Source organism: Acanthochromis polyacanthus, chromosome 19 (assembly GCF_021347895.1).
Source record: "Acanthochromis polyacanthus isolate Apoly-LR-REF ecotype Palm Island chromosome 19, KAUST_Apoly_ChrSc, whole genome shotgun sequence".
In the NCBI taxonomy this organism is placed as follows: Eukaryota; Metazoa; Chordata; class Actinopteri; family Pomacentridae; genus Acanthochromis; species Acanthochromis polyacanthus.
Window position 1 is genome coordinate 29280683 of NC_067131.1, and position 21602 is coordinate 29302284.

The window sequence follows — 21602 nt, forward strand, 5'->3', positions numbered from 1 at the left end:
GTTACCAAGCCAGTCAATAAAATTAATGAAAACAGCTCAATAAAAGCAGAATAAAACATTCTCATAAAGTGGTGCAAACAAGAAAAAAACATTTACATCCAAAAAGGAACCAAATTTAGCCACTACCGGGTCAATGTTGGTTTCAGTTTGGTTGGTTTCAATTTGGTAGATTGTTCAGTTAGTTAGTTAGTTAGTGAGAATGAATTCTGACTAAAAGACTTGCATGATGACTTTATATTATTTAATTGAACTCACTTGACGGTGAGAGAAACAGTCGGATTGAAGTCGGCTGGAAGTTCACATCGACATGAAGGGCATGAGCGCCTGTTAGACCGGATGCAGAGCTGAATACACGGCACGCAGAAGATGTGTTGGCAGGGCAGGACGGACGGTTCACGCAGCTCTGACAGGCAAACCGGGCAGGAAATACCAAACCTTTACAGAAAACATCAAGAGAGAATAATCATGTCACTGCAAAAAAAAGACGTGAAAGATCAGAAAACAGACACTAACACAACTTTACACTGAATGATAGCACAATTTAGTTTAGCAGACGTTCTCATCAAGTGTAAAGTCTAGAAAACATATAAAAGCAGACCTCAGATCTCTGCTGATGCACTCATCATGGAAGGAATTCAGGATTCGGATCAGCTGCTGCAGCGTGTTGACACTTCTGATGTCAGGTGATTCCTGCATCAGCTGTTGGAAAATCAGAAAAGACACACAGATGTCATTTTTGCTCCTGTTTCTTTATTTTGTTTCTATATTTTGTACTTTTAATTCTCTCTGAAACCCGGTACACGCCATGTTTGGAAGATCCCAAACACTGTTCGTATGTTGGATTTGAGATGTCACATATTACTGTTCTGTGACTGGCTGACAAACTTCTATGGGTGTGATCAAACCAATTTAAACTGCTATGACTCTTGACTGCTCCATCAAATTTGGCTCAAGTGTACAAACATAATTTACAAATTTAAGTGCCCAGTTTGAGGTAGTTTGGCCACTAGGGGGTACTATAGTAAATACATGAAAACTGGTCAATACAAATTGCCACTATTTCCACATGCCAACTGCTAGAAACATGGTTCTGCTTTCAAAATATCATACACACATTGGTTGTTTTCGTTTGAAAACAGTTTGTTGATATCAGCTTTAATAATTCAGTTATTAAGTTATGAGTAATGACTTCTTAAAAGCTTCTAATATCTCATAAACTGTAAAGGTTTTAGACATTAAACTTGACAGCTGACCCATGATGAGATGATTCACACAGTCACAAACTGCTGCAATAGCACCACTGTTGCAACACTACGATTCTGGAAACTTAAACACACTCCTTCCCCTTTCAGACACAACCATGCTGCCTGTGAATGGTTGCTCAGCAGGTAAAATCTACAGGACAGTTTCAACAGCTGTAAATGCATCGTGAGACTTTCTGTCACAGCTGGATGCAAGATGCAGAAACTACAAGATAGCAGCTGCAAGAAAGCTGTGAAAGTTTTCAGCAATCACTGCATTTTTTTGCTGAAAATCTAGGTTTTTTTTACTCAAAAGCTGTGAAGTTAATGACTACGTTTCACTTGTTTTTACAGTTGCCTAAGCTAGGACAGAATGTATTTTACAAAGAGATAGGTCACCTTGAATTCAGTAACAAAAAAACTGTCAATATTTCTATAAAACTTAGATTAAGCTTCAAGTAAACAGAGCAGAGATGTTATTTCATGCAGCAAATGTCAAACGGAAAGTAGTTCAGGTAGTTATCTGTTAGATAAATTTGAGAAATCCAGTTCAGGAGTAAGGAACCTGTGTTGAACAATTTCAAAACAAAACAGAGGTGTACAACATCTGCACGTACGTTCAGGTGAAGGTTGCAGTGTTTGAGAGCCAGCTCTGTCATCCTCAAGTCATCCTGTTTAACTTTGAAAGCCACGTGTTGGACGAACGATGCGACAACCAGCATCCCATGCCACAGAGATCTGAAACAGACAGATGAGATTCTCAAAAACAAAGAAAAAAACAACACAGAAAGCTTTAATTCTTTTCTACATCGTGTCAGACTCACCGGATGGAGTCCAGGCGCTGCAGACAGCCGAGGCTGCAGAGGGCGCTGTATTTCTGAGCAAATGCTCGGTCCAAACACGGCTGCAGTAACTCCACTCTGCTCACAAAGGACTCGCACTCATGTAGAGAAGTCACAGTCAGAAGTTTGGTTTGTTCAACACAGATACCCAAAGCTAGAATGTCCTCCACCTGCCAAAACAAAGCACATCACACTCAGAAAGGCCTCTATAGCTAGCTAAACGCCTCCTCCAAGGCCCCATATTTATGCTTCGACATAACCCAATAAAGAAATGCAGCAGTCACAGACATTTTTAAAGATTCTGAATAAAGATTTTCAAAAAGACGTCACCATTTCTTGCGTTTCCCTCTTTGATCCTTGCTGACAAACGGCGGCGGTTAGCTGAGGCTGCAGCAGAAAAATGTGTCCGAGGGTGTCCAGTCGGGCTGCAAAGTGTTTGGCAGCTGCCATTATCCAGGCAGGAGAGAGTTCAGCTGTGACGCCCATCGACGTCTGAAGCTCAGATACGCAGCCCAGCAAGGCCCTGGTGAACACCTGAATACGACATGTATAGGAAATATCACTGCACATGTGCCAGCATTAGCCAAACAAGCTCATTTTTGACTGTCAAATTAGGCGTTAAAACAACAGCATGTAAAGCCAGCAAAGGAGAAAAGCAAACAAAAACAGGATAAATATTAAGTAGATAATTAGTGAAGGCAGTTAAACATACAGTATAAAGTCCTTTTACAGAGTTTTTCCTGTGCAGACTGGCCTTTGGGGGTTTACTATAAAAAATGAGTCTATGTTACAGTATTTGACAAAAATCTCTGCATTTTCTTGTTTTGTCTGCCCATTTTCACAAAGAAAAATGTCTGTTATATTTGAATAAATTAAACCCTATTATAATTCTCAGAATTCCTATCTTTAGTTTTATCTTTGGGCCTGGATAAAGGATTTTTTAGTGGCCGCCAAGGTTTTATTGATGTAGGGAAACACTGCCCTACATGACTAGTTTATTTAATTCAATGTGGTAAAGCGAGCTTAAGAATTTTGTATCATTGGGAAATTCATGAAATTTATGAAACTATAACCAGATAGTAAATTATAACGATAGTAGTTTTTTGGTTCCAAGACACTGAAATCTTGTTTACATACGACTGTACAGACAACTTGTAAAAATGACACATTTAAGTTGCACCTAAACAGAAATAACAATGTCTATACCTTGAGCTCATCTTTGGATTTGATCTTCAGAGAAAGCAGCACAAAGTCCTGCAGATAGAAGTGTCCATACTCCGATCGCTGCCCCTCTGAGAGTTTCTGGAAGTGACCGCCCAGTCGGCTGTTGTTGAAGGTGCTCACAAACTGCAGAATCCTGTCGGTGCCGCCGGCTTTTGTAACTGAAGAAAATATAGCCAGTGTTAATGTGCTGTACTTACCACCAAGAATGATCTGTTGGTGTGTTAAAAAAATGTATTTACTAACCTGGCATGAACTCAGACTCTTCCCACAGGCTCTCCAGGTGGATTCTGATCAGCCAGCTGAAGGGAGCAGAGCACGTCTGTTCTTCTCCGTCCAACATGAAGTAGTGCTGCACAAGAACCTCCTGGTCTGGATCACTAGAGATAACACAATAATCATGGAGAGATTCAGCGTTTTGTTGGTGAAACTCACTGAGCCAAAACAGTTACAACCACTCACAGAAAAAAAGGCTTTGATTATCTGGTAACAACAGCGCACATGTCAACGCCTGGGATATATTAGACGATAACCGACCAACCAGCCAACCAAACAACCAAAGAACAAACAACCAACCAACCAAACAACCAGCCATCCAACCAACAAACCAAACAACCAAAGAACAAACCAATCGACCAATAAATCAATCAACCAACCAATTTGAAATCAACATTGGCTCAGTGGACAAATTTGGCCTCTTTTTGGACATAAATGTTTTATCGTTGGCACCACTTTTATGAGAATGTTTTATGCTTGTTTTATTGAGTCTGTTTTAACTTCTTTTATTGGCTGGCTTGGTCCCTCACTGTTCTTATTCAGTCTTTGGATTTTTTGTGGGAGAACTCGATCAAAGGGAATGAGATGGCTAGGTCAGAGCATCTCTAAACTTCAAGGCTCGTTGAGTTTGAAGAACAAACCAGAAACCATACTGTCTGATCTGTGGCAAATCAGACTCATAACATACAAAACTCAAAGGATCTGCTGCCTGATGTAACAGGACACCTTCAGATGTCTGAAGATCTCAGTGGGTTTGAGCTTGTTTGGTACCACTTGAAGGCCTGACAGTATAACAGGTAGGTGTTGTGACTTGTTGTTGTGTATACAGAAAATGTAGTCCACAGTACCTTGGGTTTTGGAAAGGTGTTCGGTGTAAACTCTGTGAATCTTCCAGGATGTCCAACCAGAGCTCTATGAGGCCCTGACTGAGTCTGTCATCAGAGATCAGGTCCAGATTTCCGTATCGGTCCATAAACTCCAACATGTTGGCCAAGATCGGAGTCACAGTGGACTGAAGACAGCGCCACAGGGTGTGTCTAACATAAAAAAAACAGAACGGTCAAGTTGATTTTATACAAATATTTAGCTGATATTTCATCTTCTAACCAAAGACTCTCCTAAAGTCAGTCAAAACAAGCAAAAACCTTGTTTTTCATGCACTTCAATTTTGACATTTTGCTTCTAAAACACATCCTCTTTAGAGTAGTGGTGAGAAAACACTCAACATCCATTCAGGCAATTATTTGACAACATTCTGTCTATTTGCCTCTTAGATTTTGATTATAATCAGCCCGATCTCACGAGGATTCGTGAAACTGTCACATAAGTTTTAGTTTCGGTTTCGTGCGCACCAACACGATTTCGTCATGTTTTTCGTGCCGCTCACCACGAAATGCACACCAATGTATTTTAAACGGCGGACTTTTCGTGCCACTCAGAACGTATTTCAAAAGAATGTGTATATTATATTTTTAATGTAAAACCGTGGCGAATCCAATGCTATATTTTGCATGACATCGTTCCTAAACATAACCCTAACCATAACCATAACCTAACCATAAGCCGGTGGTACACTTACCAATTTGCATAGGAATTTCAAGAATGTCCGGCGGCCGCAAACGCGATCACACAAGCAGTATACGCCGATGGACAGCTTAGATCGCCATGAATCCGCCGGTATAAACCACTTGCAGATGTGATTACCACAGCGAAAAACATTTCGTGGTGAGCGGCACGAAAAACATGACGAAATCGTGTTGGTGCGCACGAAACCGAAACTAAAACTTACGTGACAGTTTCACGAATCCCCGTGAGACCGGGTTGTTATAATACCTGTCTTTAAAGGCATTTTTCTTCTATTCTTGAGCCAAAACTCTCCACTTAGCAGCACCTACAAACTCCAGACTTTTCAATTTTATTTCTTTCTATAATCTAAATTTAGGGGTTTGTTCATATATCATTCGCAGCCTGATTTAGAGATCATAATACTCCTAAAAACACTCTAAAAATGTTTTTTTTAATGGTTGTTGACAGTATTTTTGTATTTATAGAGCGAAAATTGTACAATTTATGCAAATTATGGCATTTTAAATACACATAATACCTCACTCATATATTTAAACATAACACTTCTGAACACTTTTCATACAAAAAATGATTGTCTCATTGTAAGTAATAAATCTGAGAAGTTTAATGGGGATGTCAATTTGTTAAACATTAATACAGCTTAAACTAGAAAGCGTTTGAGAAAACTAGTAATTATTGACATCAGGTAATTTCTTGATTACCTGAGAACTTGTGCTGCATATAAAAATATTTTAAAAACAACAAAATGAGTTCATCATCCCTAGATATCTAATTTTGCAAAAACAAGTCTAAAACCTTTTAGTTTCCAGAGGTATATGACAAACAAAGCATTTAATCTGCACATTTGTGAAGCTGGAACGAGAAAAGGTTTGATATTTTTTGACTGATTAAAACAATTAATCAATTATGAAAACAGTCGGCAACTTTCTAAATTAATCAGCTCTAATTTAAAAAAAATAGAAAATAATTAGGATTAGTTGAATTACAGTATATCTGGATCCTGATCTGTATCAAACAGCAATAGACAATCATGGGACACATTTTTTTACTTCATAAAAGAGACTTAGTTAATGAGAACATGTTAAAAAATGGTATCTGTCACATTTCTGCAATGAAAACTGAGTGATTTTGCAGATATTTGTTAGATGTTTGGAGCAGATTTTACCTCAAAGTGCCACCCTCCTGCAGGGCTTGGCGTTTCTTGGCTTCTATGTTCACCCATTCTTTAGGAGCTCCCATCTTTTCTTCTCTCTGAGCCAAAGCCTCGGCAAGTCGACTCAACAGCACCCTCTGAAAGCGAGCTTTAATAGAGATCATATCAGAAACAAGTGAAGAAACAACACAGAAGATAGTAAGATGTGTTAATCGACAAACCCTCTCAGGTCTCATTCTATATTGTAGTAATTTTCAAGCTAAAATCCACATTATATATATTCACCTGCTGTGTGCTTTGGACCAGTTCCCAGTAGATTCAGAAGGATGTGCATCCGCTGCATGCTTCTCGATGTCACGTCATCTGGGTCCCTCAGCAAACCCACAGCTTTCTGGATGCAGGATCTCACTAAAGACAAACTATGAAGCTGGGCTCTGTCCACCTGCATGCAGAGAAAAAACAAGTTGTTCATTATTCTGTTTTAAATGAACACAAATGCCAGATACAACACAACAACTCACATTTCTGTCTTCTTCAGAGTCTCTTCTTGTAGTCACTGTTTCACTGTTTTCATGTTTTTCTGTTGAAGATCAAGAATAATGTTTATTTTAGGGTAAAAACAGTGCAGCCAGGAATGCCCCAACGAGCCAAAACATAGATAAATATTTGATTAAAATTGAGTTAAGACTTAAATCTTGTTAAAACTACATCTTAACATTTAAACATTACAACATAAACATTAAAATATTACAGAAATCTGTACTTTTTTATAATGACAAAGACCATTAAAAAAGCAAATTTACATTTGTAATGTTTAGAAAAATACTGTGAACCCCAAAACTCAAAAACATGTATTTTTATAGAAAAGAAGAAAAATCGATATCCCACTATTTATCAGAGGCAGTAACAGAAAAATACAGGAAGAATCACCCCTTCACAAATCATGTGAGACGTATACCGAAAATGAATTAAATCTGAGCTTAAAATTGCGATATTTCATAAACATCCCTTTATTCTACATGTCTCATTTAAAAAGTTTACCAAAAATAAACAGCTTTCAGCAGATCCTATAAAAAAAATCTACAGTTTTCAGCACATTCATGAAGACTGACTCCACTATGATTATGATTAACAGTTCAAAATTTTTAGGATGAGTTTCCATAGAGGAGGTTTTTGCATGACCAAAACAGGTTTAAGCCGGCGCCAAACCAGTTTTGTCAAATGAGGTGTCATTTCCTCATTTCAAGCATAAGACATTTTTGTTCAACAAACTCAGACGTAACAAAAAAATGCATCGATTTCTATGGCATGAGGTCAAACAGAGTCTTTAACTTTCATGCACAGTCCCTTTCTAAGTCCTGCATTTGTGATATAATTCTTCTCCTAATAAATCTGTACAGTTTCTACCTGACGGTGCAGGTTTCAGCAGGCTGCTGATCAGCGTTCCACAGAAAACCAACAGGTTCAGGCTCATGTCCTCTGAATCCCTCAGGTCATCGATGTGCACTGAGCGCCAGACGCCTTTGATGGAAAAATCAAAACATGGTTTTACTGCAGTAAACAAATAGCTGCATCACAGTATTGATCACATATTCCTCTTGGTCCTCACCTCCTTGGAAACCGATGTACTGGGACTGACTTGGGATTCTGGAAACCTTCACGATGAAGATCACCCAGCAGGTCTGATGCTCCAGAGACGTCAGGTAATTCATGGTGCAGTATCTGTTGGTGGAGAGACTCATGAACACATCTGGAATTCCACTGAGCATAAAATCACATGTTCAGGAGCCTGACAGTGAGCTTTACTTTGCTGATGCGATGAGCTCGTCACTGCAGTGGGATTCCTCGAGGTCCATCTGGATCAGCATGATGTGAAGAGACTGACCGGCATCATGAAGGAAGCCCCTAATGCAGATGGACGAGTGGAAATAGGCTCAAATTATTATGGCATACCAACATAAAAGAACTTCTATTTTTACTTTACTTAAGTTTTGCCATTTTTTACTACTTTAAATTTCCACTCCACTACATTTTAAAGGGAAACAGTGTATTGTCAACTCAAAACATATATCTAACAGCTTTTTAAAGATGTACATTAACACAATGGATAATAAAACAATCTTTGAAAACACAACACAGTTAGAGATTTAATCAGCTGTCTCCAAACTACTTAAGTTGTATTTTCCATGCAAGAGTTTCACTTGCAATTGAGTATTTTACTAAAGTAAAGCATCTGAATGCTTTTTCCACCACTGCATTTTATAGCATGACATTTTGACACCAGATCGTTGTTATACAGTGGAGCTGAATACTTAATAGAAAAAAATAAAATGGCATGTACATGAATGAAAATTTAATTTGATGGTCTATAGAGAAAGTAACATCAGCCACGCAGCTCTTAGCTGAATATTTTGTACCGTATTTTGTTGCAGAAGGAGACTTCAGTGTCAAACTGGTGGAGCGACAGCAGGAGGATTCTGTCTGTGTGAAGTCCCAGAGCGTGAGCTACAACTCTCACATCTGATCTGGTCAACAAGCTGGAGAAAGTCGTGATCTACGCAAAACCACACAGCAAACAGTGCGGTCAACAATTTGTAAAGATTTTGCAGGGTTATGATAAAATCTAGAGCTCTGTGCCTTACCTCCAGGAACCTGCTGGACTCCTGGTACGTGGTGAGGCCATCTTCCAGAAAGTCTCGCAGTGAGTGGTGATGCTGTTGCTGGAAGTATAATCTCTGGAGTTTTTCCTTCTCCTGGTTTGCTAAATCTGAGTATTTGAGTCTCACCACAGCATCAGGGGTGGCACAGTTCAGCAAGAGGCCTTTGGCTAAATCAAAGACTTCGTCTTCCTCGTTTTCTCTCACAGACCCAGCATCGTTTTCTGTCTCCATCATCTCCTCAGTTTCTGACATCACTCTGTCGACATCATGTTCCTCAGTGGATTCATCCTCATTTTTTTCCACTGCTTCCATTTCTTTGTCTTCTTCGGCAGTCTCTACGTCCATCGCATCACTCAGCGGATCGTCCACTATCTCCATCACCTCTTTCTGTCTGTCGCCCTCAGGTGCTTTGTTTGGTTCATCCTGTTGTTGCTGTCGTACTTGGTCGTCTACAGCTTTTTGTGCTCTCCTTTCCAGAGCCTGCAACAGAGCACTGGCACAGGCATCACCATGGAAGCCAACAAAAATGTCAGACAGCTGGAAATCCTTTGTGGCCTCGCCTAAGAATTCCTTCACCCACTCCTTGAGTTTGTGGAGAACCCTGTGTTGCCATGTTTCCAGATCGGTGCTTCTGTCCACCCTGTGTTTTTCCAGTCTGTTGATGAGGGGCACAGGGAAGTGCTCATAGACCTTCTTCTGGTCCTCCACTACCACCAGTCTGAAGTTTGTATGAACACGACATTTGACTCTGTGGGAACCAAGACCGAGATCCACATACTGCTGCTTACTGAGGTAAACATAGTACTGGTTCAGGGCATCGTACAGGCTTTCGTAAAGATTCTGCATGTTGAGGAGGATGACGGTGCGTCCGGTCTCCATGCATGTCTTCACACGGTTGACATTGCGGCAGATTTGGGCGTACTCCTGGTCTTTTGGGAATCCTGAGCCAAAGATAATTTCAGGTGGCGGATAGTCTCCTTTGGCAAAGACCTGTTGCTGAAGGATGTGCAGAGCTGCATTGTTAGTGGTCAATAAAAGCAGGTAACGACTCTCCTCATCTGTCCCATGATCAAGGTTCTTTTTCACCATTTGCAAGGTGCTTGGTCGGGGAACTTCTGTAAGGTCTTGGAGAACCTCTTGGAAAAATACAACAGGGTCAAAACCCTCTGGCTGTCCACTGAAGTTACGTAAGATGGCTTCAACCACCTGGTCACCATTTGGCTCTTCTTGTGTGGATTTCACTGCAGCAAACAGCATTTTGACAAGGCTGTAATAATCCCTCAGACCAAAGAACTGGTTCTTTGAGGTCTCATTACAGATATGCAAGAAGGCCTCTGCCAAAGATGGGAAGAGGTGTTTGATTTTCAGGAGGATTTGGCTGGAAGACGAACAAATTCCCTTGGCAGTCTCCACAAGTTCGTCCTCACTTGGATCCCATCTGGACACAAATATTCCTCGGTTCATCTTTGCTGGGTCAAGAGCCCAGTTGGAGATGCCAACAAAGCCAACCTTCATGTGTGGATCTGGCCTGTCGGTGTCGATGCAACCATCTTCCAAGAGAGGATGAAGGGTCTTCAGTGGCATCTGAGGAGAATCTTCTGCCAGTCCGATCTCATCAAGCACCACGACTGACACATATTCGTCCATGTTTTTGTCCTTCTGAAAGCGGGCACAGTTCCTGAATGTCCCGATGATACCCTCTGGACTGGAGTGAGGACTGCACTGGAATGAGACCATGTGAACTTGCTTGAGTTTCTTGAATAGTTCACAGTGGGAGTTCTGGCCCTGCATGGCATCAGCAACCACCGTTTTAGCGAGTGACTTAGAGCTGCCTGGCTTCCCAACTAGAAAGAGTGGGATCCTGAGCTCTATGCAGACCACCATGAGGAAGACATTCTCTTTGAGTGCAACGTTTTTGGCTATTGTCTCCCTTGTTTGTATGTTCTGAAGGAAGAAGTCTTGACAGGATGAAATCTCTTGCTGTAATGCAGCTGGGGAGCAGAGTGGGTTAGGAAAGTGCCTACAAATTTCAGCCAGGTACTCCTCTTTTTCCACCAGAGATGGGTAGTAGCATACTCCAACGGCAAGAATCAAGCACTTGAGAGTTTTATGATCCTCATTGAGGTGTGTGTAGTCGCTGAACAGGACCTCACTATGCTGGTAAAACCAAACAAGCACTTTCATTGACCTCTCCACATCTCTGAGACTCACAAAGCTGCACTCATTTTTCCGGCTTCTCATGTACTTCTGGGAGGCAGCCAGCACATTTGAAATGATGTTCTTGAAAGCTACTGGCAAACGATGGTCAGCAACTTTCTTCTGGACGATCTGTTTGATGTAGGAAAGCTCAGTGGAGTCACTCAGTTGACCAAAATCCCACACCAAAGATGCCATGCTTGGAGGCAGAGGGTGAACTCTGTACACCAGCTGCCTCAGAGGGACTTTGCCAAGGCGGTCTTCTGTTTCATCTGCCTTCACTCGGTATCCCAGTCCTGCACGTTCCAGGCGTTCCACCATTTCAGGGGAGTGCTTCCTGTAAGGATTGCAGGCAGCTATTATTTTCAAGCCACTATGCACCTTCAGAGGTTCTCCTTTCACTGTTTGGTCACACAAGATTTCCTTGATGGCAAAAATGGCCTCTGTGGTGTTTGCTTCGTCAAAGAACAAAATGGTGTCCAGGTTGTGCATTTTTCGGTTCTTGTGAGCAAGTGCCTCGGCCTCTCTCACCTTTCTGTAGATCATTTCTGCTGTAGTTCCACCATGTACTTTCACAAGCACCATGTTCTCCACTGGTTTTCCCTCCTTCTGCAGAGTACAGAGGAAACGGACCAGTCTGGTTTTTCCACAGCCAGTCTCTCCCATGATGACGACTGGAATTCCGCATCGGAATCTCATGTGTATGGCCAACATCTTCATGACATTGTCAGCAGTGAGCTCGTATGTTGGGTCTGGATCGAACCTCCTGTCCATAATGCCACTCTGTGCACCAACAACACACGAAATCCTTTTGATTTTGTCTGGCCGGGACAACTGATCAAAGTCCTCAGAGAGAGAAATGTTTTGCCGTCGCAAACCTTCAAAAAGCTCCTGCGACATGACGTTCTGTATCAGGACCTTGTTGCTGTTGGGATCAACTGCATTGAGTGTCTTTTGCCTTGGACCTTTCTGCACATTAAAGCCAAGGAAAGACATCGAGAAATGGTCTGCATTGAAGAAAATGTAGGGATGAGACTCATTTTCCCAGTGCTTACGAATTGTCAGACGGGCAAGAAGGTCATCTTCCAGACTGTTTTCAATGCGCAGCATGGGGCTTTCATCAGATGTGTCTAGAGACGGCGAGGCGAAATCTCTTGCCATCAGAATCATGAACTTCACAATGAAACCCTTGAAACCGGGTAGCTGATCAGCAAGAAAATCTGGATCACAGAAAACTGAGTTCTCACAGTCTTTCAGTTGCACGTTTAGGAACCAGGAGAAGTTCTTAAGTTCACCCCAAGATGGATCCTGCATTCCGCAGAATGACAGGAAATGACTGAGACAATCACTGGGATCCCCTCTTCTGGACCCCTCTTGGTAGTTAAAACGATCCAGATTCTGATTCTGGTTGTGGAGCGTTAAGTATTGATAGGGTCTTTGAATCCCCTCACTGCAAAACTCCTGTTCATCCATGAGTGGATCAAAGGTCTTTTTTGTTGAGACCCTTTGAGCGGCCAACAGCTGCTTCACCTCTCTCGGAGGTCGACAGTGAATGGTGGGCAGGATGTCAAGAAGCCCGAGCCTTATCTGTGTGACCAAATTTAACACATGAATAGATTAGGCATGGGGTTTTAAAAGCTTCCCAATACCACAGACAATGACAAAGTGTTTGTCAAAATACACAGAAATTTAAGGCACTGAATTTAGACATGCATAGGATCTAATATGAGAATATGGATATTGATTATGGAATATAAAGTATTTTTTATAGACTGACTTAGAATGTTTTCCTTCTTGTAATGTCGATACATAAGGTTCTATGTGGTGGTAATTTCGAGTTCGTACGAGTGTGCACAGACCAGATATTTTGTGTCTGCAAGGAAATTATGCTACAAGGGCAATAGTGCACATGCATCACAGTATCTCTGTCTGCAACTTAAATATGCTTTTAATCATCAATTCCTTGTCACTAAATCACCCTGGCACTTATGGCAGATTTTGTTCATTCTTTGTATGAAAATATCTTATTGAAAGTCATGACTTCATGAGGGCTAAAGTCAACCAAAGAAAATCTAGCTTCACATCCATACTGAAAAGACATTTTTACCTCTTTTGGCTGGTTTTGGGAGGACGTGTTTGTTTTCAGGACCTCCACGGTGATCAGGTGAGCTACATTCCTTCTCCATAGCATGCCATGAGTGTCACTTAAACAACCCAGAACCAAAAGATGGAAGAGGAGCTCCTCCAGACCTGAGCGAACCTGGCAGGTGATAAAAGTGAAACAGAGGACAGACTGTCAGCTTAAGTGACAACAGAACAAGCTATCTGCCATTATAAATGCTTGTACACTTACTCCAGCAGTGTCAATGTGCAGGAGAACCGGGTCCTGCTCTCTCAACGGTGCCAGTTTCTCTGACAGACTCTTGATCAAGGAGTCGATGTCAACACATGGCTCAATCAGTTTCATCCTGATGTGTTTCACTCTTGGAGATGTCTCCCTGAACTTCTCAAACAAACGATCCACATAAAGGGATTTCCCTATAAATAGAAAAATGATGGCCGGGAAATGATTGTAAGACTTAACTAGAATATTATAACTGAAAATAACAACATATTAGGGCTCAACAGCTAATGGAAATGTTATCAAAATTGCAATACGGGCAAGTGTGATATCCAAATTGAAAGGGCTGCATGCTTTTTGTTAAAAGTATGATGTTTCACAACAAACTGTTATAGATCAAGTGTTGTGGTCCTAAAGATATGCCTTAGCCTACAAAAAACATCTCCACATAAAAGGGAACATAGCTGTTTGATGCAGTGAAAATCACATCATTTTTTAATATTTAGTTAGAGTTTCCGTACCAACTGCAGGGCGAGTAGATGACACCATCCACACTGAGAGCTGATCAGGAGAAACCAGTGCGACAGGGTTTTTCATGTTTTGTGTGAAGTGGTGATATAGGTATTTCCTGGCGATCTCTGCTGTTAGATTCACACCAGCCTGGACTTTGTCGCTGCTGAAGAAGGAGGGCACATATCGGTGCTGATGCACAACTGGACTGACTATCACCAGGCGATAATGTGGGCTGGCGCTTCTCTCCAGACTCTCAAACAGGTCACCTAAAGCCACACTGACGTCGTATCCAAGCAGCCCCGGACTGACCAGGGAATATATCTTGTGCCAGCTTTGTTTGGAGCTTTGGCCAAGAGCTCGGCGCAGAAATATCTCCACCTCTTCTTCTGAAGTCTCCTCTCTGCAGACCAGAACTTCGTCAGCAGATGGCAGAGGCTGCTCTGGACTCTCCATGTAAAAAGACAGAGTGGTGGTGAAAACCTCTGCACTTGGGCAAAGCACAAGATTGGGCTTCCCCTCCTGGAGAGCCGGTGGGAGGTTTCTGATCATATGTTGCTGGTTCATTTCAGAGAGGCAAGAGAGGAATCGGGCCAGAATCGAGATGTCCAATGAGTCGCTGAGGAACTGTGACATGTTGTTCTTGAATCGTCCCCAAAGGTTCTCAAGACTGTCCTCGACGGTGGCACCGTCTTCTTCCTCTGAAGAAGAAAACTCCATCAGATCACGAGCCTCTTCCACGTCTTCTTCTTCAGTGTAGTCCATTGAAGGTTCATCATCATCAGACTCCTCCAGCTCATCGTGCTTCGCTGCATTAGCGTAGGCGACTCTGACATCAGTTAGCGTGCACTGAGGCTTTATGGGAAACAGTAAGTGCCAGAGCTGTTGGGGAACCGACGCCTGTCGTTGACACACTTTGTGTATCCAGTGGCACAAATACACCATCTGCTCTGAGGTGTAGTGGTTCAGCAGGCTGAAGCTGGAGCGCATCTCACTGATGAAGGAACACCATTCTCTCTGGCAGGTGTCCATGGAGTGAGCGAGATGTTGCAGCTGCTCCATCACCTCACCGTAGTACGACATCTCTTTGCCCTTCAGGGACACGAAGGTGACTCTGATGCAGGGTTGATGTTGCGGGCAGCACTGGACCTCAGCATGCCAGTCCCTGAAGAGCATGTTACCAGATGTTTGCATCTGGAGAAGGATGGTGCCCAGTCTCTGAACTCCCTCAAAAACCTGCAGCACATGTGGACATGAGTTTAGCAATGTATGAAGTTAACCTCCAATCAGCTCACAGAGAATACCTTAGTTTTAGACCGTTTACTAATCATGCTGCCAACTTGCACTGTTCCCACAGTTCTTTTAATTGTTGGGCTCATCAACCCATGTTTATTTGTCCACCTACAGTTTACACACAGAAACAGCTTAGAGTTCATAGCATTGATAATGCCACCGACCTCTGTGAACCTGTTGACTTGTTCTCTGCCATGTTCCCCTTTGGACGACATGAGCATGAGTTTGTTTTGCAGCTCCAACAGATCTTCGAGATTGTAGCTTTTCTCTTGTCTGTTCCCTCTCACAGTGACCTGCACCATGTTTTGAAGACACCTCTGCCAACGAGTGAAAATCACAAAGACAAAGCTTCATAAATATTTTAATTCATTTAAGTTACATCTTTTGTTTTAGTGAAGACAGACCACTTACCCTCTCTGTGTTTCCATCAGACCATCCTACATGATAAACTCCATCAGTGTTAATAGAAGAAGCTAAAGAGAGCGAGGATTGCTCAACAGAGCCGTGAGTCTCCTTCAGTGCTTTCAGCCAGTTTAGTAGTCGAGTAGACTCTCTCTGAAAAGCAAACACAGCAGCAACACTGTCACTCTGCTACAGAAACAAGGCTTTATGTCTACAATGTCTGTTTAAAGTATTCACCCTCCCTGGACGTTTTCTCCTTTTATTGCTTTTCAACATTCAGTCGTGGTTAATTTCATTTGCCTTTTTGACAAGAATTTAGAAAAAAAAGTGTCGCAGCTGAGATACAATAACTATTGTCTATTCTCTACCAATTAAATCTTTATGGAAGAGGGAAAAAAGAAAGACAGTGTTGAAAAAAAGCTCAAATTAAATCTGGAGTAGAGTTCACTAGAATACATCTGGAGACTCTGAAGTCAACTAGAAGACATCTGGAGACTCTGAAGTCAACTAGAAGAAGGGTCTTTGGTCTGAGGAGACCAGAAGGGATTTTTTTGACGTGAAGCACGGTGGTGGCAGCATCATGACGTGAAGCATGGTGGTGGCAGCATCATGATGTGAAGCACGATGGTGGCAGCATCATGACGTGAAGCACGGTGGTGGCAGCATCATGACGTGAAGCACGGTGGTGGCAGCATCATGACGTGAAGCACGGTGGTGGCAGCATCATGATGTGAAGTCTTCGTGAAGTCTTTTTTGTAAATTCTTGTCAAAAACATCAAATTATACTCACCATTATTCTGTTTTGAAAAGCGATAAAAGGGAAAAGTCTAAGGAGGTAAATACTTTCTGTACATAAGACAGTGAAGATGCAAATACCAGTTTGTCGGGCAGCTTCTCATCTCGACTCTGGGTATCCCACACCTGCTGAGCACACTTCCTGAACTCCTCAAAGCCGGCGTGAGGTGACAGGGAGTACAGCAGAGGAGCGTATCCCATCACTGCATCGTGGAAACAGGCCACCTGGTCAATCTCCGTGTCGTTTTCTCCAGCAGATATGGAAGCGAGGTCCACGTAAACCTTTACATCGCTCATACCTGTTAACAGGGTCAGAAAGTGAGTTTCTGCAACACTGAGAGATCATTTATGGCAAAAATAGAGCAATTACTTACTTTTGAGGTTCTCTTTGACCCAGCTAACGAGAGTTTGGCTCTTTAGGAACTCTTCCAGACAGGCGGTGTGCTGCTTGGTGACCGTGGAGAGTTGCTTTCTGGCACGAAATACATCAACGCTGAGAGACCCCAGAGTCCTCTGTTTAAATGAGTCCTCTTCCTGACAAATAGTAAAGCATAAAATTCAAAAATATACATTTTTAAGAGCAAAAACTGAACATCCATAGCAGCTGATGACAAAATGCAATATCCACATATCTATTTCTGCTTATAATGTCTCCTTCTGCACGTTTAACTGTCATATCAAGGCAAGAAAAAAACTGCATATCGTCGAGAAAAAATGAGTTTGCTGCAGTTAAGAAAGCAATCTTGTGGACAGGGCATGTGTAATTCCATAGTTCTGATTGTGAAAAACAGTAAAAAAATAAAGAACACAGCAAGCTTTTGACAAACTGAATATGTATGTTCATGGATTAAAGTTGCTCTATAGGCTTTAAAGTTGCTCAAAATGAGATAAAGATGCTCCATATTACTTAAGGTTGCTGTAAAATTAGTTAAAGTCGCTCTATATTAATTAAAATTGCCCTATATTAGTTAAAGTAGCTCTACATTTGTAGAAATTGCTCTAAATAACTTAAAGTTGGTCCACATTAGTTAAAGTTGCTCTACATTATTGAAAGCTGCTCTATATCATTTAAAGTTGCTCTAAATAAGTTAACGTTGACCTACGCTACCGTTCAAAAGTTTGGGGTCACTCAGACAATTTCATGTTCTCCATCAAAACTCACACTTTTATTCATGTGCTAACATAACTGCACAAGGGTTTTCTAATCATCAATGAGCCTTTCAGCACCATTAGCTAACACAATGTAGCATTAGAACACAGGAGTGATGGTTGCTGGAAATGTTCCTCTGTACCCCTATGGAGATATTCCATTAAAAATCAGCCGTTTCCACCTAGAATAGTCATTTACCACAATAACTATGTCTACACTGTATTTATCATTCATTTAATGTTGTCTTCATTGAAAAAGAAAATGCTGGGCCCCTGTATAGCTCAATGGGTTAAGCAGACGAACCATGTATAGGGGCTGGTCTCCGACGCAGTGGCCTGGGTTTGATTCCCACTCACAGCCCTTTGCTGCATGTCTTCCCCCAACTTTTCTCCCCATTTCCTGTCTCTCTCTATCTCTCCTATCAAATAAAGCCTAGAAAAGGCCAAAAAAATCATTAAAAAAAGAAAATGCTTTTCTTTAAAAATAAGGACATTTCTAAGTGACCCCACACTTTTGACCGGTTGTGCATCTGCTCTTATGTGAACACCTGAAAAGAGAAAAATATCATATAATATTAGTGATGAACTCAAATAGCAAAAGAAGCATTACTTTAATGACAGATTTTCTGATAATTACCAGTTGGCTGAGCGTGTCAATTTCGTTGAAGTTTCCAGAAAGCTTCATTTTCTCGGCTATTTTCAGCACAGCGCTGGCTGCAGCCGCCGCCTCATGCAACTGTCGGTACTCCTGAATCTGACCAAGCCTCAGCTCCACCCAGTTCTCCTCAGCTTCAAACCCTCCCTCCTCCGGAAGCATCTTTGACATCAGATTCAGCTCGTTCTTCAGCAGCTTTCCATCGCCCTGGTCGCCGGACTCTGACAGAACCTGATCGAGCTCCTCGAAAGTGATGTTTTCACCCGCGATGTCGACGCCCAGCTGAAGGAACTCGGCCACTAGAGGCTTCCAGATGTTTTCGTAGATTTGTGTGAGGTTTACCGAAACAGGAGCTGGGGAGGGATGCCTCGCCCATGCCAAAGATGCGGCTCCTTTGGCCCAGGAGGACAGAATCAGGTTGCTGTGATGCAGCGTGTGCATCTCGCTGGCCATTTTCAACACATTCATGCTGGTTTTGTACCAGAGGACCTGTGGAGGACCCGTCATCTTCAGCTTCCCTTCAGCATCAATGGACTGAACAAACACCAGCTTGTTCAGACTCACGGCGTGGAGATCTGCGGCATGTTGCTCCTCCAGAGTGCACATCTCAGGAACTGGTTCAAGAAGAAACATGTCAGTAAAGAAAACAGCATTTGTGCTTTGGTCATACTTTTCCTCGTTGTTGGCTAATTTTCACAGAAACATAAAGTTCTGCACCTCTTTGAAAAAAACATGATTAGAGCTAATAAGAACTAAAAAATGTCATTAATCATAAAAAGTTACATTTTCTAGATTATTTGTTTGTCAAAACTCTTATTTTATTTTATTTAGCCATTGCTTATACAGGTAATCTCACTGAGACACCAGGTCTCATTCTCAAGAGAGACCTGTCCTCAATAACAACTTTAAATCAGACTGTCCTCAATAACAACTTTAAACCAGACCTGTCCTCAATAACAACTTTAAATCAGACTGTCCTCAATAACAACTTTAAATCAGACTGTCCTCAATAACAACTTTAAATCAGACCTGTCCTCAATAACAACTTTAAATCAGACTGTCCTCAATAACAACTTTAAATCAGACTGTCCTCAATAACAACTTTAAACCAGACCTGTCCTCAATAACAACTTTAAACCAGACCTGTCCTCAATAACAACTTTAAATCAGCATGTCCTCAATAACAACCTAAAATCAGCATCTACAAGAACATCTACAGGTGCTACCAACAGAAAAAATATAGATATTTACATGTACAGCGACCCTAAACTCTGACTTTTTCTCTCTGCTCTGCTCATCATCTGTAGAAAGATGTTTCACCATGCTGAATGTATCTTCTACAATCTGCTCCTCTGTTCACTGTTGCTGAGCCATGCTGCATTTATTTTAATCATCCAGTGTGTTTTATTTTCCTCTCATGATCATTTTAGCCAAATTTAGAGCCATCTTGAAGATTTTTATCTAGAATTTTGGACAAGTTTGAGTCCCTTTGGAAATGTTTTAAGTAATCTGCCATTTCTTGTTGTTTTTTTTACAGTTTCTGGCTGATAAAAGGTGACATTTTGGTGAGATATTCGGAGGCAATATGCAGAAAAGTCACCAACGGGTTTTGAAGTTCATAGGATTAAAGAACCAAAGGTTTAAACTGGGTACTTGTCCAGCTCTACTCACCTGTGATGCTTTCTGTAACCTTTGCTATCATCTTTATCAGTGTGTCCATCTGCTGTCTGCGCTGATAGAAAGACCTCAAGTCTTTTTCTCTCTGAGCCAGAACAGCCTCTGCATTCACAGGAAACGTCTCAGATTTCGCGTTTTTCTTGTCTGTTAGGGACATAATGCAGCTGTTGTTAATTAACACAGTTTTATCCGTTAAGGTAAGACACAATCACAGAAGGCCGTTTGTGCTGCTGAGGCTCATGAGTGTTCCTACACTGCTGGTAAAGCTTCTTAAACTGCTCTCTGTGTTTCAGGCAGGTCTGCAGGTGTCCCAGGGCAACGTCTCCTTGAAGCAGCGATGCCACCAGAGTGTGAACAGCCTCCACACAGCTGTGGACCACGTGACCGGTGGTGTCATCCACCTGGATCGACCTCCAGTCACCTGGGACAAAACGGCACCGTAGACCTCAGAGATCCTCAAGAAATCAATCAAGATAATACGATTAAATGGATGATTTATTACCGTTAGACAGCAGGTGGTTCACGGCGGACTGTGGATCCAGCAGCTGGACGACGACGTCTTTAAACCGTCCTGATGACTCGATCACAACAGCAGACACGACGACAGCTGGAAGATTTTTCACTTTGGAGCTGAGAGTTCGCATCAGGTCCCCCTCCTGCTTTCTCTGAAAACAGAAATATCAAACTTAAATACACTACAGTTGTTAATAATGTTCAATTTTGACCTCACTTGCTTGACATAAAGTGCTTTACACTCCAAACACAGCAACTACACAGACTTTCAAACATCTTTTCACACCATAAAACATTTATTACCCCAGAAAACAATGTAATCTATGTAAAAATTTAATTCAAAAGAACTAGGAAACGCAGGTGTGGAACAAACTGCAGGGGCCCAGTTCATTTATGTTTCTGCCTGTTTTATAAATTTAAAATTCAGTTTTGATGCTCAGCTTTTGGAGAATCTAAGTTTGTTAAACCACATTCATAGAATAAACGGTAAATCTGGTAAAAGCCAAAATCAGCCGTCATTTTTTAAACGTTTTATTTAAAAACAACAGACGCAGACCCAAAGTGTTTTCCAATAGAGAACAAGGATTAACAGTACAACTTCATCCAACTAATTCAATTTAAAAGTTTAGGTTATGAGGTTAAAAGCTAACAGAGTCGAACAATTGACTGAAATATCATCAAAATGTGACCAAGAGTAATAACCTTATCCTCCAGACAGAAGGAAGCATGCTTGTTTCAAATCAAATAAGTGATTTATATTCGTTTAAGTGGAAAATAAATGACAAATTACATCAACGCTTAAATGGTGACACCTAGAATATCTGTCAAAATAACTGCACTGACTTTTTTTGCATATTGTTCAGCCCTAAAAACGAGCTAGCTAAAACCTAATTGGCATAGGATTTATGTGATTTTATCTGGTTGAGCTTCCTTTCCATGACATTTTTATCTGCACTCTTAATACGAATAGACAAGACAGACATTTACGTTGTCGTGAATGATTTTATATAATTTCAGTGACAATTATCACATAAATGGGGCACCAAGTGAACATTTTACAACTTGTTTCGCAAATTTTAAACCCTTTTTTC

General features: G+C 41.5%; 2 protein-coding genes across 2 annotated transcripts in view; one reads left to right on the forward strand and one right to left on the reverse strand.

Annotated features, from left to right (window-relative positions):
• The window catches only part of LOC110964885 (gastrula zinc finger protein XlCGF57.1-like), a 205431-nt gene that overhangs the window by 113525 nt on the left and 70304 nt on the right, over positions 1-21602 (forward strand). The window lies entirely within an intron of this gene.
• rnf213b (ring finger protein 213b) overlaps positions 1-21602 on the reverse strand; it is a 49742-nt gene that overhangs the window by 16938 nt on the left and 11202 nt on the right. Inside the window, exons 15-41 of the mRNA XM_051939791.1 lie at positions 20501-20663; positions 20252-20419; positions 19993-20142; positions 18304-18935; positions 16892-17051; positions 16599-16816; positions 15732-15875; positions 15485-15637; positions 14039-15263; positions 13530-13714; positions 13284-13436; positions 8963-12763; positions 8738-8874; positions 8127-8225; positions 7930-8042; positions 7728-7841; positions 6842-6900; positions 6606-6762; positions 6333-6468; positions 4429-4617; positions 3551-3684; positions 3290-3465; positions 2414-2617; positions 2066-2253; positions 1859-1979; positions 599-699; positions 256-435 (exon numbers count right to left, since the gene is read on the reverse strand). Of these exons, the coding sequence (XP_051795751.1) occupies positions 256-435; positions 599-699; positions 1859-1979; positions 2066-2253; positions 2414-2617; positions 3290-3465; positions 3551-3684; positions 4429-4617; positions 6333-6468; positions 6606-6762; positions 6842-6900; positions 7728-7841; positions 7930-8042; positions 8127-8225; positions 8738-8874; positions 8963-12763; positions 13284-13436; positions 13530-13714; positions 14039-15263; positions 15485-15637; positions 15732-15875; positions 16599-16816; positions 16892-17051; positions 18304-18935; positions 19993-20142; positions 20252-20419; positions 20501-20663 (9260 nt within the window). The remainder of the gene's footprint in view (positions 1-255; positions 436-598; positions 700-1858; positions 1980-2065; positions 2254-2413; positions 2618-3289; positions 3466-3550; positions 3685-4428; positions 4618-6332; positions 6469-6605; positions 6763-6841; positions 6901-7727; positions 7842-7929; positions 8043-8126; positions 8226-8737; positions 8875-8962; positions 12764-13283; positions 13437-13529; positions 13715-14038; positions 15264-15484; positions 15638-15731; positions 15876-16598; positions 16817-16891; positions 17052-18303; positions 18936-19992; positions 20143-20251; positions 20420-20500; positions 20664-21602) is intronic.